Below are 24,329 nucleotides of genomic sequence, written 5' to 3'. Positions count from 1 at the left end.
CCTCTGTTACAAGTGTCTACACAATGACACAATATTCCTCTGTTACAAGTGTCTACACAATGACATAATATTCCTCTGGTACAAGTGTCTACACAATGACACACAATACTCCTCTGATACATGTGTCTACATAATGACACACAATATTCCTCTGGTACAAGCAAATTTCAATTACAACAATCCCTAGGTTGACCTTTGACCTCTAAAAATGACCTTGATGTGTGTTACTGACATTTAACCTGAATGTAAAATTAATCCAGTCTGCTATGGATGGTTTGAGTTTTAAAGTTATGGCAAGTTTAGTTACGATACCAAATGCCAACACATAATGCACTGAATTTTTCTGAGGGTCATGCAAGTTTATACAGTTACATGTTACAACTAAAAGTGTTTGTGTGATACAACTAGTGTATTTATAGCACAAAGCAAAAATAGTGTACATACACTACGTGAAGCAGTACTCTATCAGCTACTTCAGATCCACAGCATATCATTAATGTGAGAAAAATGGTGTCAAACAATCTTCAAACCAATAAAATGAAAAACAGCTCATAGCGAAACAATACATTCAAAATCTTCATTTCGTGTGAGAATTTCTGAATAACTGGGAAACTAAACTAAAATTGAACAATATCTGACCTTGAACTGTTTACCCTAAGCTAATAGACAGACAAGTACTGTCGAGTTTACATGTCAGATGTGAAATACACAAATACAATTACTGTAAACGTACTTTTTTTCCACGTGTTCATAAGTCCGCGGAATCACAATTTCTGCTTATTCCGCGGGTAGAAAATCGGGCGGATTTCTTAGATTGCCACTTTCATTTACTTTAAGTACGCTGCGATAAATTTCCGTGGAAAATTTGTGACCGCGTACATAGCGTAAATTAATACCGCGCAGAAAAAAGTACTTCTACAGTATATATATAAGTGTTCTAAGATTTTTCAAGTTCATTTTACAAGAGACTCGTAAGTAGGTGTACACATGTAATTAACATACACATGTAATTAGCATATACATGTAATTAACATATCAATGTAATTAGCATACACATGTAATTAGCATATACATGTAATTAACATGTAGATGTAATTAGCATACTTATGTAATTAGCATATGCATGTAATTAACATATCGATGTAATTAGTATATACATGTAACTAGCATATACATATAATTTGAAAGAGACAGAGTCACTGTGACCCTCACTGATTGACAGAATGACTGTACGTAAAGAGAGAAGGGAAGGGGGGGGGATACTGCACTAACTCTCACTGGCATACAATATGAGGCGGGGCACAGTCCTACAGTACTCTGAAACCCAGGAAAATAACAGTATCACAATCACTATAAATCAAGTGATCAACAACCCACCTCTGGTGGAAAGGAGTTCTCCCCAGTTATAAGTGGGGAAAGTCCCTCACATTATAGATAGTTCTCCCCAGTTATAAGTGGGGAAAGTCCCTCACATTATAGATAGTTCTCCCCAGTTAGAAGTGGGGAAAGTCCCTCACATTATAGATAGTTCTCCTCAGTTAGAAGTGGGGAAAGTCCCTCACATTATAGATAGTTCTCCTCAGTTATAAGTGGGGAAAGTCCCTCACATTATAGATAGTTCTCCTCAGTTAGAAGTGGGGAAAGTCCCTCACATTATAGATACAATGTAGTTCTCCTCAGTTAGAAGTGGGGAAAGTCCCTCACATTATAGATAGTTCTCCTCAGTTTATAAGTGGGGAAAGTCCCTCACATTATAGATAGTTCTCCTCAGTTAGAAGTGGGGAAAGTCCCTCACATTATAGATAGTTCTCCCCAGTTTTAAGTGGGGAAAGTCCCTCACATTATAGATGGTTCTCCTTAGTTAGAAGTGGGGAAAGTCTCTCACATTATAGATAGTTCTCCTCAGTTAGAAGTGGGGAAAGTCCCTCACATTATAGATAGTTCTCCTCAGTTAGAAGTGGGGAAAGTCCCTCACATTATAGATAGTTCTCCCCAGTTATAAGTGGGGAAAGTCCCTCACATTATAGATAGTTCTCCCCAGTTAGAAGTGGGGAAAGTCCCTCACATTATTGATAGTTCTCCTCAGTTAGAAGTGGGGAAAGTCCCTCACATTATAGATAGTTCTCCTCAGTTATAAGTGGGGAAAGTCTCTCACATTATAGATAGTTCTCCTCAGTTAGGAGTGGGGAAAGTCCCTCACATTATAGATAGTTCTCCCCAGTTATAAGTGGGGAAAGTCCCTCACATTATAGATAGTTCTCCCCAGTTATAAGTGGGGAAAGTCCCTCACATTATAGATAGTTCTTAGCAGTTATAAGTGGGGAAAGTCCCTCGGATTATACTCCAGAAATAATGTCATTCATCAAACTGATTAGTTTCTCAAATTATATTCCAGAAATAATGTGAATTATCAAACTGTATAATGTGTACTTGTTAAGTGTTAATCTACTATAGGTATAAATATGTATTGATAATGATTAGGTTATGCACAGAATCCACTTCACCCAGATACTGTTTAATATATATATATATATATATAAAGAAATAAATACAAGTCAAAGATTAGTGAGATAAATACGTGAGTTTCAAACTCAACACTGCACGCTAATACCTACTTGTTGCTTCATGGCCTGTAAAATAACATCCGTTATCATTCAACTTCTGTAATTTTCTCTCTCACTTCATGCAGTGTATACCAATTTCTTATTAATATTACGTTCCACTTAAATATTAATGCAGTCAAATTTACGACATAAATTTTTCTTTCAAATCAAGAAATGTTTTGTTAATAATAAACTGAACTTATATTCCAAAAACAGTTTCACTGAGAGTCCCACTGGACTTCATTATAGTATACTCCTGTAGTGCATGTTAATCAGATTCCGAGACAGGCTTACAATATTTTAAGATATGCATGGTTGTTCAGTAGCTTTTTAGCAATACGTACCTTGTTGTCAAAATGAATTTCAATGAATTTTCCGAACCGACTACTGTTGTTGTTTCGGACGGTTTTAGCATTTCCGAAGGCCTCCAGTAACGGATTGGCTGTGTAAAAAAAATACGGCAATATTAGCTGTTATCTCTGGAAGGGGTATTCACATTTCTAATGTTTTTTCCTTTGATATCTTTACCAGTTGTAATGATAGCCATTTCCTCATGAATGCAATGTAACTGCAGATCTGTAGCGTTATGGTTTTATATTCTTGTCTTTGACCACAACGCTACAGTTCCTGTAACGTAAATATTGTGCAATTTACGGCGCAAGATTTTCTGCGCACGTTTGGGGATGTATTTATCCACTTTCCAGCATTGGGCAGTCATCCCTTCATTCCCTAATTGTAAACATATTTTATTACCAACCTGTATACTTCATCCACCTCTCAATCTTTTATAATCCTATATACAGACCGATAAACTCACTTGTTTTGAATTTTCTGCCATCCGACAGCCATGTTAACCTACTGACGAGATCGGATGGCAGAAAATTCAAAACAAGCGAGTTTATCGGTCTGTAGAGACGATTATAAAGGATTGAGAAGTGGATAAAATATACAGGTTGGTAATAAAATATGTTTACAATTAGGGAATGAAGGGTAGATGATTGTCCAATGCTGGAAAGTGGATAAATACATCCCCAAACCTGCGCAGAAAATCTTGCGCCGTAAATTGCACAATATTTATGTTACAGGAACTGTAGCGTTATGGTCAAAGACAAGAATATAAAACCATAACGCTACAGATCTGCAGCTAGAATGCAATGTAGTTGTGAACTCAATGATAAATGTAATAACATGTTTATTTTAATGGCTAGGAAGTGTGACAGTTGAATGTAAATATAGAAAATAATGCATGAAGATTTCAAACTATTTTTTTGCTTAATATTCCGAAAGTCAAAATAATCAATATTACGTAACTTATGCCTTAGGATCGAGTGCTGCTCCAGCTGGATTATTTATGCCCCCCCCCCCCCTTCTGAGATAAATTCTCGCTGAATGACGTGTTTATCTGTAGTAACTTACATTCCAGGATCGCCCGCTCCCGCTGGTTGATGCCACCCCCCCCCGATGACTGACAAACTTATTTGTTGTAACACTTACACTCTAGGATCCTCTGCTCTAGCTGGTTGATGTGGGCTCCCCAGGATTCTGTGAGGTACTTCAGAATATACTTGGTGGATTCTGTCTTTCCGGCCCCGGACTCTCCAGACACGATGATAGATTGGCTCATCTTGTTGACTTTCATGTCACGGAATGCCTTGTCAGCTGACAATAGATCAAAAGACAGCCCATTAATTATTAAATTAAAATGTCGGCCCATTAATCACTGAATTCAAACAACAGCCCATTAATTACTGAATTCAAACGACAGCCCGTTAATTATTGAATTCAAATGACAGCCCATTAATCACTGAATTCAAAGGACAGCCCATTAATCACTAAATTCAAATGACAGCCCATTGAATTCAAAGGACAGCCCATTAATCACTAAATTCAAACAACAGCCAATTAATCACTGAATTCAAACAACAGCCCATTAATTACTTATATCAAACAACAGCCCATTAATTACTTATATCAAACAACAGTCCATTAATTACTGAATTCAAACGACAGCCAATTATTAATTGAATCCAATGACAGCCCGTTAATCATTGAATTCAAACGACAGCCCATTAATTACTTATATCAAACAAGAGCCCATTTTGTACACAAAAGTATATGTTCTTAATGACCTAGATTGTTACAAAATGACCTTGAGTGACCTTTGTCCGAAAGTCATTGGATTTGCCTAATGATCAATAATTGTTGAAATTGTTGAAATGAAGCTTTTTTTTCTTCATATATATTGTATATATTCGGGGTGAACTTGACCTTACAAAATGACCTGGAGATTGTCTAAAAACCATTTGCTTATCACTTATTTGCGTAATAAATGATCAATACCTGTTCAAAAACTGTTGAAATATGGAGCTTTTATATCTTCCGAGTGACCCTGACCTTTTCAAAATATCCTTGAGAGACCTTGTTTCAAAAGTCCTCGTCTCAAGGAACATTTGTGATCAATTATAAGTCGCCAGCAACATGCTGTTTTTCTTAAACGATAAAATTTTAAACCCACCATCTTGATTTTGTTGCTAAGTACTAACTGAGTTATCTTTCTTTGTGGTCAATCACTTTTTCCTGTTCATGGGAATTTACGCATGCAAGGCCATTACAGGGAAGCAATGAAAAAAAAAAAAAAACCAAGTCCCTTCCCTCTCCCAAACAAAACTGAGTAATTTTACAGCAAGTTTTTACAGTGCTTACCCATAGCATACACGTGAGTAGGAAGATTAAAAAACAAGTACTGGATTAGTACTGAATCTGCAACATCTCCAGCGCTTACCTATAGCATACACGTGAGGAGGCAGGGTCCCCAGTGACTTCCCTTTGTATTTCTTAATTGTGGCGGAGGAATACAGCTCTGGGATTTCATAATACGGGTTAATGGCGATCAGGATGTTGGCTGTGTACGTCTGTAAAGATCAAAGGTTAAAAACACCGACATCACAGAATGGAGGCTCCATGGACAAGGTCTGCACAGAAGCACATATACATCAAACAAACATCACAGATACAGAAAGATTAACAGAACAAGTCTGCCTTACATTTCACAAAATCTGCTTATTACTAAGTTTGTAATCTTGGGTATCTGTAATGATGCCTGGAGCATGTGCTTTCTGTTCTTAGAGGGAAACAATGTTTTTTTCAGATTCGAGTATTTTACATGAAAGTATAATGATATACATTCTTCTGTGAAAAACTCACATAGATCTGGTTCTTCATGTATCGGATCCTTAAGTTGTTCAACAAAGTGGCTTCATTCAGGTACATCAGCGCACCTACAAGCAACACAAAATCAGCAAGCAGTTGACATCATTGTATGCATGCAAATCATCTTAACATAAAATTTTAATTTCAATTAACTTATCATTTATTTTTAAGGTTTTTTCTACACTAAAATTAAACTGCTGTTAGTAACAGATACAATTTCAGTTCAGCTGTTTTTTTAATAATACCAATTCATGACCAGCCTAAGACTCATGCATACAAAACATTTCTAACATTCTAAAAGTCTATAATAATATCATCCAATCAAATGTCAATAATAATATCATCCAATCAAAAATCAATAATAATATCATCCAATCAAACGTCAATGATAATATCATCCAATCAAATGACCATCATAATATCATTCAATCAAATGTCAATGATAATATCATCCAATCAAACATCAATAATAGTATCATCCAATCAAATGTCAATGAAGGCACCATCCAATCAAATGTCAATGATAGCATCATCCAATCAAACGACCATGATAATATCATCCAATCAAACGACCATGATAATATCATCAAATCAAATGTCATTGATAGTATCATCCACTCAAATGTCAATGATAATATCATCCAATCAATGCCAATATCAAATTTTCCAGAAAACTTACAATTATCTTCCACATCTTTATTGTCGTATTCCTCTGCAGGAAATGTACGGTCGTAGATAGCATTGATTGTCTACAAAAAGACAGACACAAATAAGAACTTGTTAAAGACTATAGCTACATTTACAAAATATTCAATTTCTACGCACAGTCTACTGAGAAAACCAAGTTCATGCACGCAAACTGATCATACAGCAGGTCAGCATGAATGTGTAAGATTAATCTCTGCTGAGGGATGTAGGCAAATTTGTGACATAAAAATGGTACTCCCTACACACATATTCTTATCTTACACACGTTCACATTCATTTCTGCAGCTGAATCTCTACACACATATTCTTATCTTACACACTGTCACATTCACTTCTGTAGCTGAATCACGACAACAGTGGAGTGGGATGCATCGACTCAATACCCAGGTCTGCGCTTACTGCTGTTGTTGTTCATTTTGAATTTAATTATAACCAATCCAAGAACACGTGCAATTAAGTATCATAAATACTCATTTTGGAGCCAAATCAAATATAAAATCACTTGGACTGAATCGAACCTGGTATTAAGGGATCTGTATCGCAAATAAACTACACCACAACACAGATTAGCAACAATTAGTTATCACATATAGTGATACCATCACCAGGGTCACTAGACTTACAGTTCCGGGAGCATCAAATGGTTCTATAGCGATACTGTCACTCCCGATGTCCACGATCCGTCCGAGTTTAAACCCCTCCGTGGCGTGGGGCACCCAGACCTTCTTTCCACCATCCATGGCTGTACACCACAATCTGTAGAAAGAAAATCATCCCCATTGATAAATCTGACGGCCATACATGAAACATGATTCATGTGTCTTTGTACAAGGAGGTGCCAATTTCACAGGTACGACAGTATTTCATAAGTAAGAAGCAAACAGCTATATACATCTCTAGCAGTATCAACTGTCACGGCCCGATTATTGGGTTTTACGGAACGTATTGAGAGGATGTGACTTGTCATACGATACAACAGAGGCACAGTGTAACATTTGTCTATAGATATTCTGTATAGATTGTATTACACATTTCAGTATCTAAAACAATTAAACAATGACACAGAAATCATATATACCATGCAGGCTCCAATTTATTTAAACAAATCATATACCACACTTCAGTTTAAACAAATCATATACAACGCTTCAATTCAAACAAATTATATACCACACTTCCATTTGATGACCGCAAAACTGAGGTCCCGTGTCACAGCAGGTGTGCACGATAAAGATTCCTTCCTGCTCAATGGCCATAGGCGCCAAGCATAGGCCTAAATTTTGCAGCCCTTCACCGGCAATGGTGACGTCTCCATATGAGTGAAATATTCTCGAGAGGGACGTTAAACAATATTTAACCAAGCAATCAATTTAAACAGATTATATATCATGCTAAAAGTTAAACAAATTATATATAGCTGAACTCCAATTTAAACAGATTATATACCATGCTAAAAGTTAAACAAATTATATATAGCTGAACTCCAATCTAAACAGATTATAAATACCATGCTACAAGTTAAACAAATTATATACAGCTGAACTCCAATCTAAACAGAATCATTATACCACCCTCAAGTTGAACACATTTCTTAAATCAAAATGGCGAAAAGTCACTGTGTGATTATTTCAACAGCATTTGTTTCCAATAAACGATACCATTCCCTTCCAATAAATGGTACCTGGATTCCCAATAAATGGTACCTGGATTTCCAATAAATGGTTCCTGGATTCCCAATAAATGGTACCTGCATTCCCAATAAATGGTACCTGGATTCCCAATGCCAATCAAATTTTCCTATTTTGAGGCTAAAATATGCCCAGTAACAAATTTTTTAATCTTCTTAATGTGAGACTCTGAATTCGCTTCACATGAAACGTAATTTCATCACTTCCTCTTAAATAGAAGGTAGAGGTCAATTATAAAATGGTCCTCGTTTGTAAAATTGTAAACAATGAATACTTATTCATCCTTTAAAATATATGCTATTCAGAATTCATTTTAAAACAAATGGCAGCTGTTGATACGAGATATAATTCCCAATTTGTTCTATCTTGATTGTTGTCTCGCATTCACAATAAAACACCTCTAAGTGACCCACAATCCTCTGACACACTTTAGTTGTTCTGTTCTGAACATTAAGTCCACAAATTTGGAGAACCACTACGAGGTTTGTGTGTGGGTAGTAGGGAATTTTCTGTCTGCCTCCAATGTTTCTGAATCTATGAAATCTACCCCATTATCCTTGAAATGAATGATTTTTTTTTTTAGATTTAGACAAAACACTGGTACACTCTAAGAGTGTTCAACAGCAACTGTCTCATAAATCAGGTGACCTTCACCTTGTGTCAACAGCAACTGTGTCATATATATCAGGTGACCTTCAGACAAATAAAACATTATCTCTAATGACCTTCACACAAATAAAACGTTCTGTTTAATGACCTTCACACAAATAAAACATTATCTCTAATGACCTTCACACAAATAAAACATTATCTCTAATGACCTTCACACAAATAAAACATTATGTCTAATGACCTTCACACAAATAAAACATTACGTCTAATGACCTTCACACAAATAAAACATTATGTCTAATGACCTTCACACAAATAAAACATTATGTCTAATGACCTTCACACAAATAAAACATGTCTAATGACCAGACAGAAAGGGAAGATAGAAGACAGATGGACACATTCAATACTATAAAGTCCTTTACATATTACTGCATTTTTTAAATTTCGTTTACTTTAATAAGTTCTATTCCAAAAATTCAATTATTTACAAAACATTTTACATGGCATAGCATAGTACTAATCAATGTTTACTTTTAAATTAAATAATTTCTCCTGCACATCAACAAATCTAAATTACAATAAATTTTGTTTATCAGGAAGTGATTCATTAATATTTACTTTTCCAGTTGAAAGAATATGAATCAATTTGTTGTCATGACACATCAAATCACTGACTAAATTAAAAACATCATGAATTTACATCACAAAGGCTCAGCAATGTTTAACATAACAGCAGAGTCTCTCAGTGTTATGTGCATTAGTCTTGTAGAATCTCCATAACAAAAAAAGAATCCTTGGAACAATTAAGACAGAAATAAAAAGATTTCACAGAGAGAAGGAATATCTGACACACCTTTGATGATGTCTCTAGGAAAATAAAATAGGTTGGATACAGATAACACACACACCAACTGCCTCCCATTAATTAATTTCATTAATCAATTAAAAATGTCGGAACCTGACAGTCTGATATAGAGCTTCAAAGTATGACTGTTTACAACACAGGAGATGCTGCCTGCTTTTTGATGGAAATACTAGTTTTATAACCTTATCATACCCCTCTGCTGTAATATCACAGAGACTGTGTTACAGGTTTCTGCCTATAGGAACCAATTTCAAAGTGAGTGTGCAATGTGTGTGTATAAATAGGTGGATATCTTGCACAAATTTTCGTGTCTCTGAATTTCCAACAAAAAAAAAAACTACTAACATTTTGTGAGCTGGCACGTCATGTAAATTTCTACTAATGCCCCAATACTCCCCACCCACCCCCTCCCCCTGACCTAAAGCTCTTGTTGATCAGTAAGTTAATTGTCAGTATAGAACTGTGTTGTCACCACTAGTTGTACTAGGGGATTATAGGACTGAGTGTACATTTGTGTAGAGATATATAAATCAGTGCCTGTGATTGTACAAGCTTATCTAATTCCCTGGGCATGTAAACAAGCTTTTTATTGGTGATTTATAATCAACTACTCAATGATCTCCACTGCACTAGCACCCCTGACCTTTGTTAAACCTATCCTCCCATCCCCTCCCAAGTAAAAACAGTTTTAAAAAAATCAATTTTAGAAAGAAAGAAAGAAAAATGTAATATACATGATGTCTATGATGATATTCTAAATGCATCGTAAGTTTCATGGTATATGAATAATGTTGATCAAATAAATTCTGGTCAATAAATGCATGTTGAATCAGAAGTTCACTAAAAATATATTGACACAAATTGAATTAATTAATAACACTGCATGTATTTCAAAGCAACACTACACAGAGTGTTGTGTACAATCAATATATATATACTTCTAACTGTCGCCTAAAATCCAACAGAAATCTGCCGTCATGAATTAATAATTAATAGTCTTCTTCGAAACCCTGTCTCCTTTATCTGTTCATATAATTATACTAACTGAAGAAGAAAAAATCTTCTGAGTGATGCCGACTAGTTCCATTCAATGCTCAGATTACAATGAGGAATTTTCTCTTTTTTTTATACAATATACACATATTGTAATAACATGTATTAGTCCTGGTGTAATGTTTAATTCGTAAGAAAATCTTCACACATACTTAAGTCTACATGATTTTATCTTGTCTACCCACACCCATAACGCTGGTGATAAATCTCAGGCATGGGTGTATACAGATACACAGTTACACAGTCAGTCAATATATACACCTGTCTTCATCAAGTGTTACCATGGAAACCAATACCAATGTCTACCTGTACTCCTGAAAAGCCCAGTTGTTTTTAAATATTGATCAGTTATTTGCTCTAAAATTGCAGAACATATACGACGCTAAATAATGAATATTGTACACAGAACATGTACGATGTAAAATAATGAATATTGTACACAGAACATGTACGATGTAAAATAATGAATATTGTACACAGAACATGTACGATGTAAAATAATGAATATTGTACACAGAACATGTACGATGTAAAATAATGAATATTGTACACAGAACATGTACGATGTAAAATAATGAATATTGTACACAGAACACTTGTATAAATAACGGAAGGTTTTAAATATTTCACACAGGTCGCTGAGATATCGAACTCTGGACCCCATCAGGGGCATCGAAAAATGTATATTGGCATTTTGTCTAATATTGGGGACTGGGTACAAGCCTATCATAAAAACAATTAAAAACTGTCATTTGTATATTACACCTTAAAGCTACTGCATGGATTATAGGAATACGTGCTGGCTATCCCTTACTGTGGACAATGATGTAGCCTGTAGGAATGAACTCAGTCTGGAGAATAATATTATCAAAGATATCGGTCATGTTAGCTGTAGCAGGAGCTTCAAAAATCAGTTCTTCCACTTATAACATACGACAAAAAGAGGCAACTCAGCACATTAGCTAGGGTACTATAAATATTCTAAATTACTGTAAATATGTGAGTATATAATTATATCGCTTTGTTTTGTGTAGAATGACCCAGTTGCATTGTCTTTCACCCTTTTTTTTTCAAAATCAGCTTCTCAGATGATCCATAGAGTTGGTTGATCGACTTCAGTAACTATACCTCTAGTTATAGATTTTTTTTTCAATATTAATTGTTTCTAACCGAGAGAGAGAGAGAGAGAGAGAGAGAGAGAGAGAGAGAGAGAGAGAGAGAGATCAAAATATGAATATGAAGTGTTTGTTTACAATTTACACCTTAGGATTTATTGAACATAGGTAAGGTACGTGACATTTTGAATTAACACCTTTTACAAAAATAAATTCTCAGTCTATTGCATTCCTGTCTCGTTCATTAATCGCTAAACTTCCTCGAAATCATGAATCAACCCTGAAGATTGAAAGTGTTTTAGATAAGACTGAAAGATCCGCCCCGAGTTGTTACATGAAACAACCAACAGGAACGAGCATGCTTCTGTTTGCCTCTCGCCACGTGTTGTTACGTAATGTGGACATCTATAAAATGTTTCCATCTAATCTGTAATTATTGCGAGTCAAAACTTATACCTGGCGAGTACAGGAGCTTATCGCGATTTACAAAAAATGCTGAAAAAAAGGTGGATCCCGTTTATGTACACACGTCTTAGACAGCCAGGGTTCGGTTCTTTGTGTTCCCGCTTTCATGACACGACAGCGAGCTTCTGGCGAAAGCAGATCCACATTTTACCAAAAACTTACGAAATATACAAAAGACAAACACTCACCTTTCCTAGGGACGGCAGATTTGTCGTCTCAAAGGTCTACACTAACCTCAGGTGTGACTTCCGGTTACAGGTGCCGGTGAATTGACATTCTATAAATAGTTCTGCGTAGTCTGTTGCGCACTGTGAAACTCAAACAGGTATGGCCGGAGGGGCAATAATAAAACACAGAAAACAAAACGAAGTAAAAATATTTTTTTATGGCGGAGAGAATTTGATCAACAAATCAAGTGGTTTTTTTTTAAAAATGGTGTCGATTGTTTTAAAGAATGATCATCGTTCTAATTATTGACATGATCTAATCTTCTTAAAGAAAAAAGAAAAGAAAAAAATGATTAAAAATTTTATCTGTAAAATTCGTTATCCTTCCTTTATTCCCCCTTTTTTGAATTCATGTTTTATATTTTCATAGACATATTTATAATAGAAATTCAAATTCTTTATTGGCACAACACATAAACAAGTAATGGTTATTAGGCCCTACCCATGTGTAAAACAAATAATTTTAATAATGATAGTGATGACATGGCATAGCGATAGTGTTTCATACTTATGACAATAGTGATATTGTATATATACTTGTGTCTTTAAATGACAATTATGGTGGATAATTCATAAAATATTCATAATTAAGAACATTAGAATACACATTCTTGTACAAACATAGAAAAACTTGCATGTGTACTCATGTCTCTATGGTAAACAAGTTTATATGTACATGTACATTAATGCAACGGACCAGACCGGGATTTGAACCCGGGCCCCCTGAATTCTCTCCCTCCTCCTTTGATATCTTCACCCTTGAAGACCCAAAACCCAGAAACCCAGATTTTTTTTTTGGTTACACCTGGTAGGACTTTCATCTGCAAGTCCAAGGGTGGTCAAAGGCACCAAATGTAATCGGAAAGGAGAAAATGTAACGGACTAGACCCGGGATTCGACACCCCCCCCCCCCCCCGGACCCCCTAATCTCGAGATACGGAGATGACCAGACCGGGATTCAAATCCGAGTCGCCTGAATATCCAATCAGGTGCTCTACCAACGGAGGTAAATGACCATCCGCGACCGAACCTGACTGACCGCTATATTCTTCTAAACAGGTAGACAGGTGTTCTACCAACTGATCTAACTGGCCTGACAATTTAAGGAGGGAGGAATGTAGCGGTCAGTCAGGTTCGGTCGCGGGTGGTCAGTTACCTCCGTTGGTAGAGCACCTGATTGGATATTCAGGGGACTCGGGTTTGAATCTCGGTCTGGTCCGTTGCATTTTTCCCTTCTTGTTCAATTTGGCATTTTCACCTGTCGAATTCAGGGGCTGACCTACGCACTAAATGTAACAGGAAAAGAGAAAATGTCACATACCAAATCGGGATTCCAACCCGGGTCCCCTGAATCTCCATCCAGTCAGGTGCTCTACCAACTGAGGTAACAGGCCACCGACGACCGAACCCACTGACTGCTGCTGATACATGAATATACACACACAAACACACACACCTACATCATCTTTTAAATCCAAAATTAACACTGTTTTAAGGAAATATTCATGAATGCATTAGAATTGATTTTTTAAATATCATTTTTTAAGCTTGATTTATTTTATTGATCCTAATGGAGAAGGACTTGGTGTGCTCCACCACTGTAAATACGGAGGATTACGTAGTTCCTTCATTTAAATCCATAAGCTTTAATTAACAATTTCCATACATTGTAATTTAATACCAAATGTAACCAAGGGATTCTGTACTTACATGTGATATCATCAATTAGACTAATCACTATATCATATATTAGTTTTTAAAATATGTTATGGGTCAGAATAAAAAATACCCTTCATAATACAGCAGCAGAATTAACTAACAAAGGCCATCAAACAATAAAATTTATTAACAATTAATAATTGAAAGAAAATTGTAACAATAGAAAATACTAAGTTACGGTAGTTGAACAATGAATATCAAAATCCGTGCTGAACTGAATCTACACACACAAAATAGTTACTCGTAATTCCAAACTCCTACTTTTCAGTTATAAATAATCCAGATCCATAGAAAGTGTCTATCCAGAGCTTTTTTTTTAATCAAAGCTTTTTTTAATCAGAGCTTTTTATACCCTAAAAATTCACAGTGTATTTGCAATAAGAGTGAATTTTCTCGTACAATCTTGAAAGACAATGACGCAACCAATACGTCATTTTCTATTAAAGAAATAAGCATGAGTTCTAGAACAATCTACGTCACAGGTGTCAATCGAGTGCAAGTAGTCCACAACAAGATGCAAACATTCAACTCTAGAACAATCTTGGTCATGGGTGTCGATTAAGCGCAAATAGTACAGAACAAATACCACCTGATTCCACGCGCAAGTAGTCTGAAGTTGAAATTAAAAATATGCTGGAGTTCCTCAAGTAGATATTCTTCATAGTCTTTGGTGATCAGGCCTTCCAAAAGTCTGTTAGAATCCCCATGGGCACGAATTGTTTTGCTTTGTTAGCTGATCTTTTCATATTCCTATGAAGCAGAATTTAATCAAAAACTTCTACGTTAGAAGAAATACTGAATATATTGCTGTGGACATTTAGATATATCGACGACGTTTTATCTATTAAGAATCATAATTTTCATTCATATGTCGATTCGACATATCCTTGTGAACCCAAAATAAAAGATTTCACAGAGTCGTCTACTTCTGCTTCATGCTTAGATGTTTGATTGACAATAGATATTAACAGCAAACAGTTTTTACTAACAAATCAACTTTATTCTAAACGGGATGATTTCAGCTTCTCCGTCGACAACTTCCCATATTTATGTAGCAATATTCCATTATCACCTATATATGGTGTTTATATCTCTCAACTGATTCGAAACGCAAACGCTTGTTCTGCGTATGATCAGATTTTAAATCGAGGTCAGGCTACTGACAAACAGTTGATGGTGCAGGGGTTTCAACAGTCTCTATTGAAGTCAACATTTCCCAAATTCTATGGTTGTTATAACACTCTAGTTTGTCAATACAATTCATCATTGGATCAACTGTTGTCGGATTTGTTTCAAACCGATTGTTAGACCGTTCTTGACACACTGATTTTAACTACGGATACCTCTGTTTACCCGATCAGGATATAGGGCTCATGGTGGGTGTGACCGGTCGACAGGGGATGCTCACTCCTTCTAGACACCTGATCCCACTTCTGGTATATCCAGGGGTCCGTGTTTGCCCAAATCTATTTTATATTGCTTATGGGAGTTATGAGGTTGATCACGGTTCGTTATCTTCGCCTTTCATATGCACATTCACTATTGTAACAATTTTATAAATTTTACAAACTTTATAACATTTTATATTTTCTTCATTTTCATTTACATTTTCTAAGTTTTTTAATAAAGAGAAAACCCAACGACAGTAGCAACAATAATACGTATAACTGAAAACTAGTTTTCTTAAGAGGATGTGCCACATTCTGTCGTACATATTTTATATTGCATGTCAGGAGCATTATTGTTGGTATATTTGTCTGGGGTTCTCCTATTTGACATTTTTTTGTCTTTCAAACCTGAGAAAATCAATAAGTGTCACCCGAATCAATGAAGACGACATCTTTAGAGCAATTTGTTAAGAAAACGTAATAGTTTCATATGTCGTTTACCCTTTTCTTTGCATTATAAGAAAAATCCCAAAGTAAACTTGCGTCTTTTTGAGGTCAATATTAGTAATAGTTTATTTTCACATCCTCCATCGACAAGATTAACCCAATGTCTAGGTAGGAGACGTTATCTTTGAATCGTCTAGACACTTCTCCCATGTACGTGGAGCAATAAAGTCGTAAAATTATCTGTCTCCTGTCCTGTTTTCGGTTTTCAAAAGGTCACATCAAGCACGCTGATTAAAAAGAAATCAATAGAAAAAAGGGAACTATCTGTGTATATATTGTAACAGTTTTGATTTTTGTTGCAGTCTTTTTCACTCAATGTATTTCACAGCCCCTGAGGAACATGACGCAACAATGCGAATCTCAAAAGGCTTATTACAAATAGCGTGTATACAGATTCAGTTAGAAAGGGAAGCAACTCCAATATATGCAAGTGTGAAGTTGTCAAAAAGAGTTGTTGTCTCCCCTGGCGGTGAAATCATTGTTTCAGGTTTACTGGTTATACTGTAGGATGTGCAGAGAAGTCTGCATATAATCAAGGGCGGATCCATTTGAACCATACGCGTTCTTGGAAAACAAATTCCTTCTAGTTGCAAGGACTTTAGGCAATCCTGATAAAAAGTTTTTCATGGTACATGTTTCAGACAGGCATATCGGAGCTGACAAGAACACAACAGTAGTATCATCACAAAGTCAAAAAGTTTCCTAAATTCCTCTGAATTGTGTGTCATTATTTGAAAGGTCACCAAAAAGTTTGTCTGAAGAACAAACATTACAATCGTTCAACAGGCTAATCTCCTATAAATATTTTTTTGTGGGTCCCGATGGAAAATTTGTTAGAACCAAGACATGTACTTTTGTCGCAATGTTTCGAGGGGACATCACGCTTATAAATTTTCAACTGAGTGTAAACAAGATTTCAATGACGTATTTACTCATAATTTTTCGTCATAAACATTAATCATATATAATTACAAGATGTTTCCAACGAAAGTCGGTACTTTCTGTTTAGCATAAAATCGATGTCCGTGTAAACCATGTTTTAACCATCGACAATTATCAATCGTACCCATTCCTCAGCATAACCTACTATAATCTCTAATGCTTGATGTAATTGTATGCAAAATTTACTACTATTATTCTTTACATGAAAAAAAAAAAAAACCGTTTCCCTATCAAGATGGCTTACGCGGTAAGCATCAAAAGATTGCACGGACGCCTCGATCGCCAGGTTAGGTAGATGAGGTACACACAAAGACTAACAACTAAATGTCCATCAATTTCTAGCATCCGGCCTGAAGCTTAATTTCTCCTATAGACAACTAAATAAAGTCACCGAAAAACGGATGCAAAAAGAAACCTCTAGATGATATAGCCGGCACTTCATGGATTTCTACACTGGATCTGGTATCAGACTATTGGCAGTGTAAAGTAGAAGAAAAAAGACAAACCTTTAAATAATTGCTTTTTCAACACATATGGGTTATGATTTAAGGTGTTGTCCTTTGAAATATCCGATGCCCGAGTTGCTCTGAAAGGCTCATGGAATTGGTTTGAATAGGTATTTGGTGGGAAGAGTGCCTTTTGTTATGTAGACGACACCATTGTTTTTTGGTTCTAGTTTTGATCAGGCTGTGCAAAATCTTAAGTCTGTTGTTGATAGACTCAGATCCGCCAAGTTGACATTGAAGCCATCAAAATTTAACATTGAAGCTATCAAAATCTGAAGATTCATAAAAGGGACGTCAGACAATATATAATGAATGAAAATGTAAGATTTTCCAGCAGACAGTGTTCCCCCAGGTAATACTGTGTCTTGTGCAGGGATACAATGGGATTCCTGGACGATTGATAACATTCAGACTTATCCTACTCCTACCAGTGTTACAGATGTCCGTAGTTTCTTGGGTCTTACGGATATTACCGGAGGTTCTTATTTTTTTTTTTACTACTGAATCTCAAAGCATGAATCTGTGCAAGAAAGGCTTTGAATCCCCAAAAAGTGCAAGCAGCTACTGATGAGATGTCAAAAACACGACACACATTCCCTGCTACAATATAAAGACAAATCGGTAGGCGACAGAGTTCCAATGACTACAGCCTATCTCCCTGTCTTGAAAGACCTCAAGAAAATTCTGAAGAAACATATTCCCATTCTTCATATCAATCCAAGAATGGTCGAGGTCTTCAAGGAACCTCCCATGGCTGCCATCGGACGCGGTGGTGCGAACCATATTGGGAAATCCTTTGCCCGATGTGGGCTTTAAAACATGTTCTGATGGCAGTTGCCTGTTGTACAAACACAGAGTGAGCACAGAGAGTTTTAAGAGCCATATCACCGGCCGATGCTACCGAATCCTTGGGAACATATCCTGTCTTTCAAGATCGAAAGGCTGTAACTTCGAGTCCTGCTGGCCGTATCAAATGTAAAAAAAAAAAAAAAAAAAAAAAAAAAAAAAAAAAAAAAAAAAAACAACAACAAAAAAACAACAACAAAAAAAACAAAAAAAAAACAAAACAACTCCAGGTAGTAACTGCTCCTTCGCCTTCTAGAAATTAGAATATCAGGTCTATTGGACGAAACCTTAAAATCATAGGTCCTGTGTCTCAACAGACGTTAGCACGATACCAAATCCTAACTGATACGATCCTGAGTGACATTCACAAGTCTAAATTTGTTGTACATCACCCACACATAGTGACGTCTTAAAATGAGTGAAAATGCACACAGATTCGTATAAAAAAAACTAGCGAAAACACCCGTTAACAACATGAATCTGTTGTAATCAACAATCAATAGAAAAGACAAAATGAATTGAGGTATTTCAGGCGTTCTTTTTTAATCTAAAAACAAACATTTCCTTGATCACAATTAGACATAGTAACATTTTTGATATCTTATACAAGCATTGTACAATCCATTGTATACGTGACAAGATTCTGTAGAATTATACTTTTTTGGGTCTAAAAAGACATCCTGGTAAATTGATCCATATTGGTGTGATGGGAAGACGAGAAAGGACCATTCAAGTGGAGAACTTATAAATCTGGATATTTTGATTCCTAAATAAGTCATCGAGATCAGTGAGGTTTCCGATTAGCTGAATCGCATCAGATCGAGCGAATACCAAATGTAAAAAACGTAGAGTTGGTCCCCAGATAACATCACACTGAAGCTAATTGCAACCGTAATACCATAACTATGAATATGAAATTAGATATTTATGTTCACGCCACGGAATAAACGAAATTCAAACACACACGGAAATTTGTGAATTAAGTATATTTCAATACTGCATATCACTACACAATGTTTCTGAAAAATGGAAAGAAAGCATTATCAACTTCAGAAACAGTGCCATTCATTTCGCTGCTTCCTTTTCTTCTTTCAACTTCACTTTGCTTGTTTTTCCTTTGAGGGCGCAGTATAATCCTATTATCAATGAAACCAAAAGCACGGCACAAATTCCGAGAACCACCACAATGATTGTCAAGGAATCTAGAAATAAGAAGAAAACCATTATTTATAATAAAGAAAAATCCTGCATATACTACACCAGTAACAGTATTTTATAGCTTATACCTTTTTTGAATATATGAACTTTCATTAATGTGTTATATTGCAAACACTGCTAAATTGCTCTTTCGCTATTCACTTTTGAATTGATGTGGCATTTGTTAACTTAAAAAGTTTGTAGTATCTTTCCAAATAAGAAGGGATTATATATAGAAGGGATTAGATATACTTTTTTGCAGGAATGCATACCTTTTTTCAATATTTCAAATGTCAGTATTCATATATTAATATTTCAAAGAATCTTCTATGCATGAAAAACTTTTACATGATATAGTGCATAAAGTATTCATGTGTAAAGATATACATCTAAACGTCTTTTCCTCAAATAGCTCAACTTTCACGTCTGAGGTTTTGGAAAATACGTACATCATGTGCAGTGTTATTTGAAGAAGTGTAAACGACAAAAAAAAAAAAAAAAAAAAAAAAAAAAAAAAAACCAAAACAAAAAAACCAAAAAAGGAGAGAGAATATTTACAGAGTATTAACAGAGGCTGATAATAAGGTGAAGATAACGAATAATGATCAATCTCAAAACTTCTATAAGGAATACAGAGGTGGGATCAGGTGTCTAGGAGGAGTAAGCATCCCTTGTCGACCTGATATGTAAGTTTGGTTTGCAAATTACCTGTTGCATCGTCTGCCTTCATAACACTATACCAAACAAACAAATAAAACACTTCTTTAAAACCTAAATGAATATATCACGTGATGTATTATTTCTCCTTTTTTGAAAATCAGCTTGCATTGAAGAGTTAGTTGGTAAATATTGATACTCTGATGACAATTTGTTTGCACGAGACATACGTATTGCATAACGAATCGTGAACGTTTGATAGTGCACATTTATGCACCATTGATTGGCATTAAATTTAATGTTTTATCCTGCGGTTGTATCAGTAGATTACTTACCGACAAACCGGTCCGTTTTGTTCTTCAACACACCGTGTTCCTCTGTTACACGGATTATTTGCCTCCAGAATTTGACACTGTGTGGTGGTACTGGTAAAGTTCACTGAAATAGTTCATTTGTGTACATAGAGTATTCTTTAGAGCAGAAGTGACTTACTGATATAAAAATAATGACACATTTTCCTTAAGTTTGCTTTACATAAAGACCTACATAACATTATCACATGTTAATTTTTTTCGGCATGCGCAATACCGCTGAATTTCAATACATGTATATATACCGAATCCTCCCGAAGAATCCACAAATGCCATTGAAGATACCGGTGTACTCCTCCCGTCATAAGTCACGTTCTCTTTACCAGACAACAGAGCTTGGTTCACAGACATTATGCTTGATGCTGCAGATGCATCGCTTTTTGTGATCAGGCCATAATCAACGATTAAACTTCCTTTCCTTAAACCACAATGGAAATTAAAATCACAAAATTTACACCTTATGACGTTCTCCCTGTTGTCTCAATTCTATCCCAGACTCTATATGTACAAAAGTGTATTCATCTTTACCAAATGCTTGTTCACATTGGAAATATATAGTCTAAATTCATCCAGGTGTATGCAATATTGAACCGATACAATAAAGAATTTTAATAGAAAGGCCTGAAATCACACGGTCATACATACTGGTCCTCCGTCAAAAATGAGCATCACAAAGAAAACTAAACCATTCACCCATTGATTAGAATGTTTAGCTGAGTAATTACAAAAGAAAGTATACTTCCTCATTACTTGAGCAGTATAATACATTGCAGTATTGTCCATTGAAGTTTATATTGTTTGCAGCTAGTAAATCATCATTGTTTTTATTGGTTAATGTCAATTATCATTGTTTTCATTGGTTATAGTCAGTTATCAATGTTTTCATTGCTTACAGCTAGTCAGTTATCACTGTTTTCATTGGTTATAGTCAGTTATCACTGTTTTCATTGGTTATAGTCAGTTATCAATGTTTTCATTGGTTATAGTCAGTTTTCACTGTTTTCATTGGTTATAGTCAGTCATCTCTGTTTTCGTTAGTTATAGTCAGTTTTCACCGTTTTCATTGGTTATAGTCAGTTATCAATGTTTTCATTGGTTCTAGTCAGTCATCTCTGTTTTCGTTAGTTATAGTCAGTTTTCACTGTTTTCGTTAGTTATAGTCAGTTTTGACCGTTTTCATTGGTTACAGCTAGTCAGTTATCACTGTTTTCATTGGTTATAGTCAGTTATCACTGTTTTCATTGGTTATAGTCAGTTATCAATGTTTTCATTGGTTCTAGTCAGTCATCTCTGTTTTCGTTAGTTATAGTCAGTTATCACTGTTTTCATTGGTTATAGTCAGTTATCAATGTTTTCATTGGTTATAGTCAGTTTTCACTGTTTTCATTGGTTATAGTCAGTCATCTCTGTTTTCGTTAGTTATAGTCAGTTTTCACCGTTTTCATTGGTTATAGTCAGTTATCACTGTTTTCATTGGTTATAGTCAGTTATCAATGTTTTCATTGGTTATAGTCAGTTTTCACTGTTTTCATTGGTTATAGTCAGTCATCTCTGTTTTCGTTAGTTATAGTCAGTTTTCACCGTTTTCATTGGTTACAGCTAGTCAGTTATACTGCTTTAATTGGTTGTAATCAGCCATAAATATTCATTACACAGTTACAGACAGTGGCTAATTATTTCTTCGTCAGTCACCTTGTTTTCATTGACTAGCCACGCTATTCCTTATGACATTAACTTTTCTTATGAAAATCTGGACATGACGAACAGTGATCATTCTCATAATTCCGACAAATAAAATAAGATAAAGAGTTTGGTAGAGACGGATCACAGAAGTGGAGTTAGATGTCAATGAGGGGTAAACATCAATATAATCAATTACAATCAAAATGATTGAGAGATTGTTAATTACAACAATTGAGATACAACGCTTAAATCGTTATATTTTTGTATACCTAACAAGTGATACTGTGGTGGTATCAACTATCGTGGGCATCAGATGCCGTGGGTCAGTCACAATTCAGTTTCTTTAATACGATTTACTTTGGAAACAGGCTTTTCGAGAAAAAAATTTTTTGTTGATTACATCCTTTCGTTGTCAGCCACGAAACCAACAAACATTGATACTCACCGAAAAATAATGAAACCACAGTACTTGCTTCATATATGTACCCCTGCTTGCAGCCATGTTTAAGTAAACATAAATTTAGGGTAATTAGAAACAATGAAATATGTGAAGTGCAGACAACGAACAGTGATCAATCTCAAATCCTATGAAAACCACAAAAGTAAGAGATGGGCAAAACTGGCTCCCTGGATATACCAGAGGTGGGATCAGGTACATGTACCTCGGAGGTTTAAGCATCACGAATTGACGGATTACACCCTCCGTGAGCCCTATATCTTGAAAGGTGAAGATGACGAACAGTGATCAATCTTATAACTCCTACAAGCAATATAAAATAGATTGTTGGGCAAACACGAACCCCTGGACACACCAGAGGTGGGATCAGGTGCTGAAGAGGAGTAAGCATCCCCTGTCGACCGGTCACACCCGCCGTGAGCCCTATTTCTTGATCAGGTAAAGGGAGGTATCCCCTGTCGACACAATGATAACTTATATTGTCAAATTTGATCGTTATAACGACCATAACATTTGGGAAATGCTTAATTTAAACGAGACTGTTGAAACCCCTGTATCTTTGCCATGTTAATGGAGACATAACTAGACAGTTTTATAACTTTTACTTGACCTCACTATTACTTTGTGGTAACTGTAAGCAAACTTAGAGAAGAAATGCATACCACCATGAATAGTTTTCATGTCTTGATTATCACGCGCCCCTATAAGTATTTTCCCCCTTTTATGATGACGGCTAATATCTTGGAATTGATCTCCATATCATTCTACAGCGGTTTTGAAATCAATAAGCTATTTGTTTTTGGTACAGACAGGGGAAAGTACGTTATGGAATTTCAGAACATTTCACGAATATTGCAAACAAGTTCAATCTCGTATTTTTAAAATATGCTTTATGAGATTGGTCACCGTTTGTTATCGTCCCATTCTTTACGTATCTAATATTTGACAGTAAAATTGGCTGTGGAATATGTCGACGAAATCTAGAGGCGTTGAGTTTGCCAAACACTGTTTTTGTAAATTCTACACTTTTCGGTGTATTTTCATGATCATTATACTGCAGCAAATGAAAGTTAACACCATACAGAATATTACGAGGTACGTCACACATACCTGAGTGCTGTCACTCTACAAGTTTTCAAATGGCTTCCCAGTCTTTTACTATAGATGGTTGATAACTACAAAAATGAATCGATTTCTTTTTTTTACATGTAAATGTCAACTCAGATTTTGTGTACAGAAGCTATTCGTGGATGTCTTGTCGGTAGAGTCCATAAGACAAAACTACCACTTGCATTCAGACTATTATATTGTATAGTTCAATATCAATATATTCGGATCACACATTGAAATAACAATTTACCGCTTTTCAGTATGAAAGGTGAAGACAACGAACAGTGATTAATCTCCTAAAGTATGTGTCGTTTTGAACAATTGTAACGAAGAAATGAATTTATATAATTTATTTCTTAGTTTTAAAACTCCTCATTTTAATTTCAGAATTTGAAGC

General features: G+C 35.5%; 2 protein-coding genes across 5 annotated transcripts in view; both read right to left on the bottom strand.

Annotated features, from left to right (window-relative positions):
* Positions 1-12,652, bottom strand: part of LOC125674087 (unconventional myosin-VI-like) — a 50,842-nt gene extending 38,190 nt beyond the window's left edge. For 2 of the 4 annotated variants that reach the window (XM_056159466.1, XM_056159469.1), the window contains exons 1-8: positions 12,511-12,652; positions 7,145-7,277; positions 6,493-6,562; positions 5,808-5,881; positions 5,386-5,515; positions 4,098-4,262; positions 2,948-3,045; positions 2,616-2,630 (exon numbers count right to left, since the gene is read on the bottom strand). In XM_056159466.1, coding sequence (XP_056015441.1) covers positions 2,616-2,630; positions 2,948-3,045; positions 4,098-4,262; positions 5,386-5,515; positions 5,808-5,881; positions 6,493-6,562; positions 7,145-7,261 — 669 coding nt within the window. In that variant the 5' untranslated portion in view covers positions 7,262-7,277; positions 12,511-12,652. The remainder of the gene's footprint in view (positions 1-2,615; positions 2,631-2,947; positions 3,046-4,097; positions 4,263-5,385; positions 5,516-5,807; positions 5,882-6,492; positions 6,563-7,144; positions 7,278-12,510) is intronic. The other 2 variants (XM_056159467.1, XM_056159470.1) reach the window with 1 other exon arrangement.
* Positions 12,653-20,194: 7,542 nt separating this feature from the next.
* The window catches only part of LOC125674457 (A disintegrin and metalloproteinase with thrombospondin motifs 3-like), a 29,749-nt gene continuing 25,614 nt past the window's right edge, over positions 20,195-24,329 (bottom strand). The window contains exons 18-20 of the mRNA XM_056161097.1: positions 23,933-23,997; positions 20,928-21,100; positions 20,195-20,749 (exon numbers count right to left, since the gene is read on the bottom strand). Of these exons, the coding sequence (XP_056017072.1) occupies positions 20,643-20,749; positions 20,928-21,100; positions 23,933-23,997 (345 nt within the window). The 3' untranslated portion in view covers positions 20,195-20,642. The remainder of the gene's footprint in view (positions 20,750-20,927; positions 21,101-23,932; positions 23,998-24,329) is intronic.

Source organism: Ostrea edulis, chromosome 3 (assembly GCF_947568905.1).
Source record: "Ostrea edulis chromosome 3, xbOstEdul1.1, whole genome shotgun sequence".
In the NCBI taxonomy this organism is placed as follows: domain Eukaryota; kingdom Metazoa; phylum Mollusca; class Bivalvia; order Ostreida; family Ostreidae; genus Ostrea; species Ostrea edulis.
The sequence above is the reverse complement of the archived record's forward strand: the minus strand, read 5'-3'. Positions and strand labels throughout refer to the sequence as shown.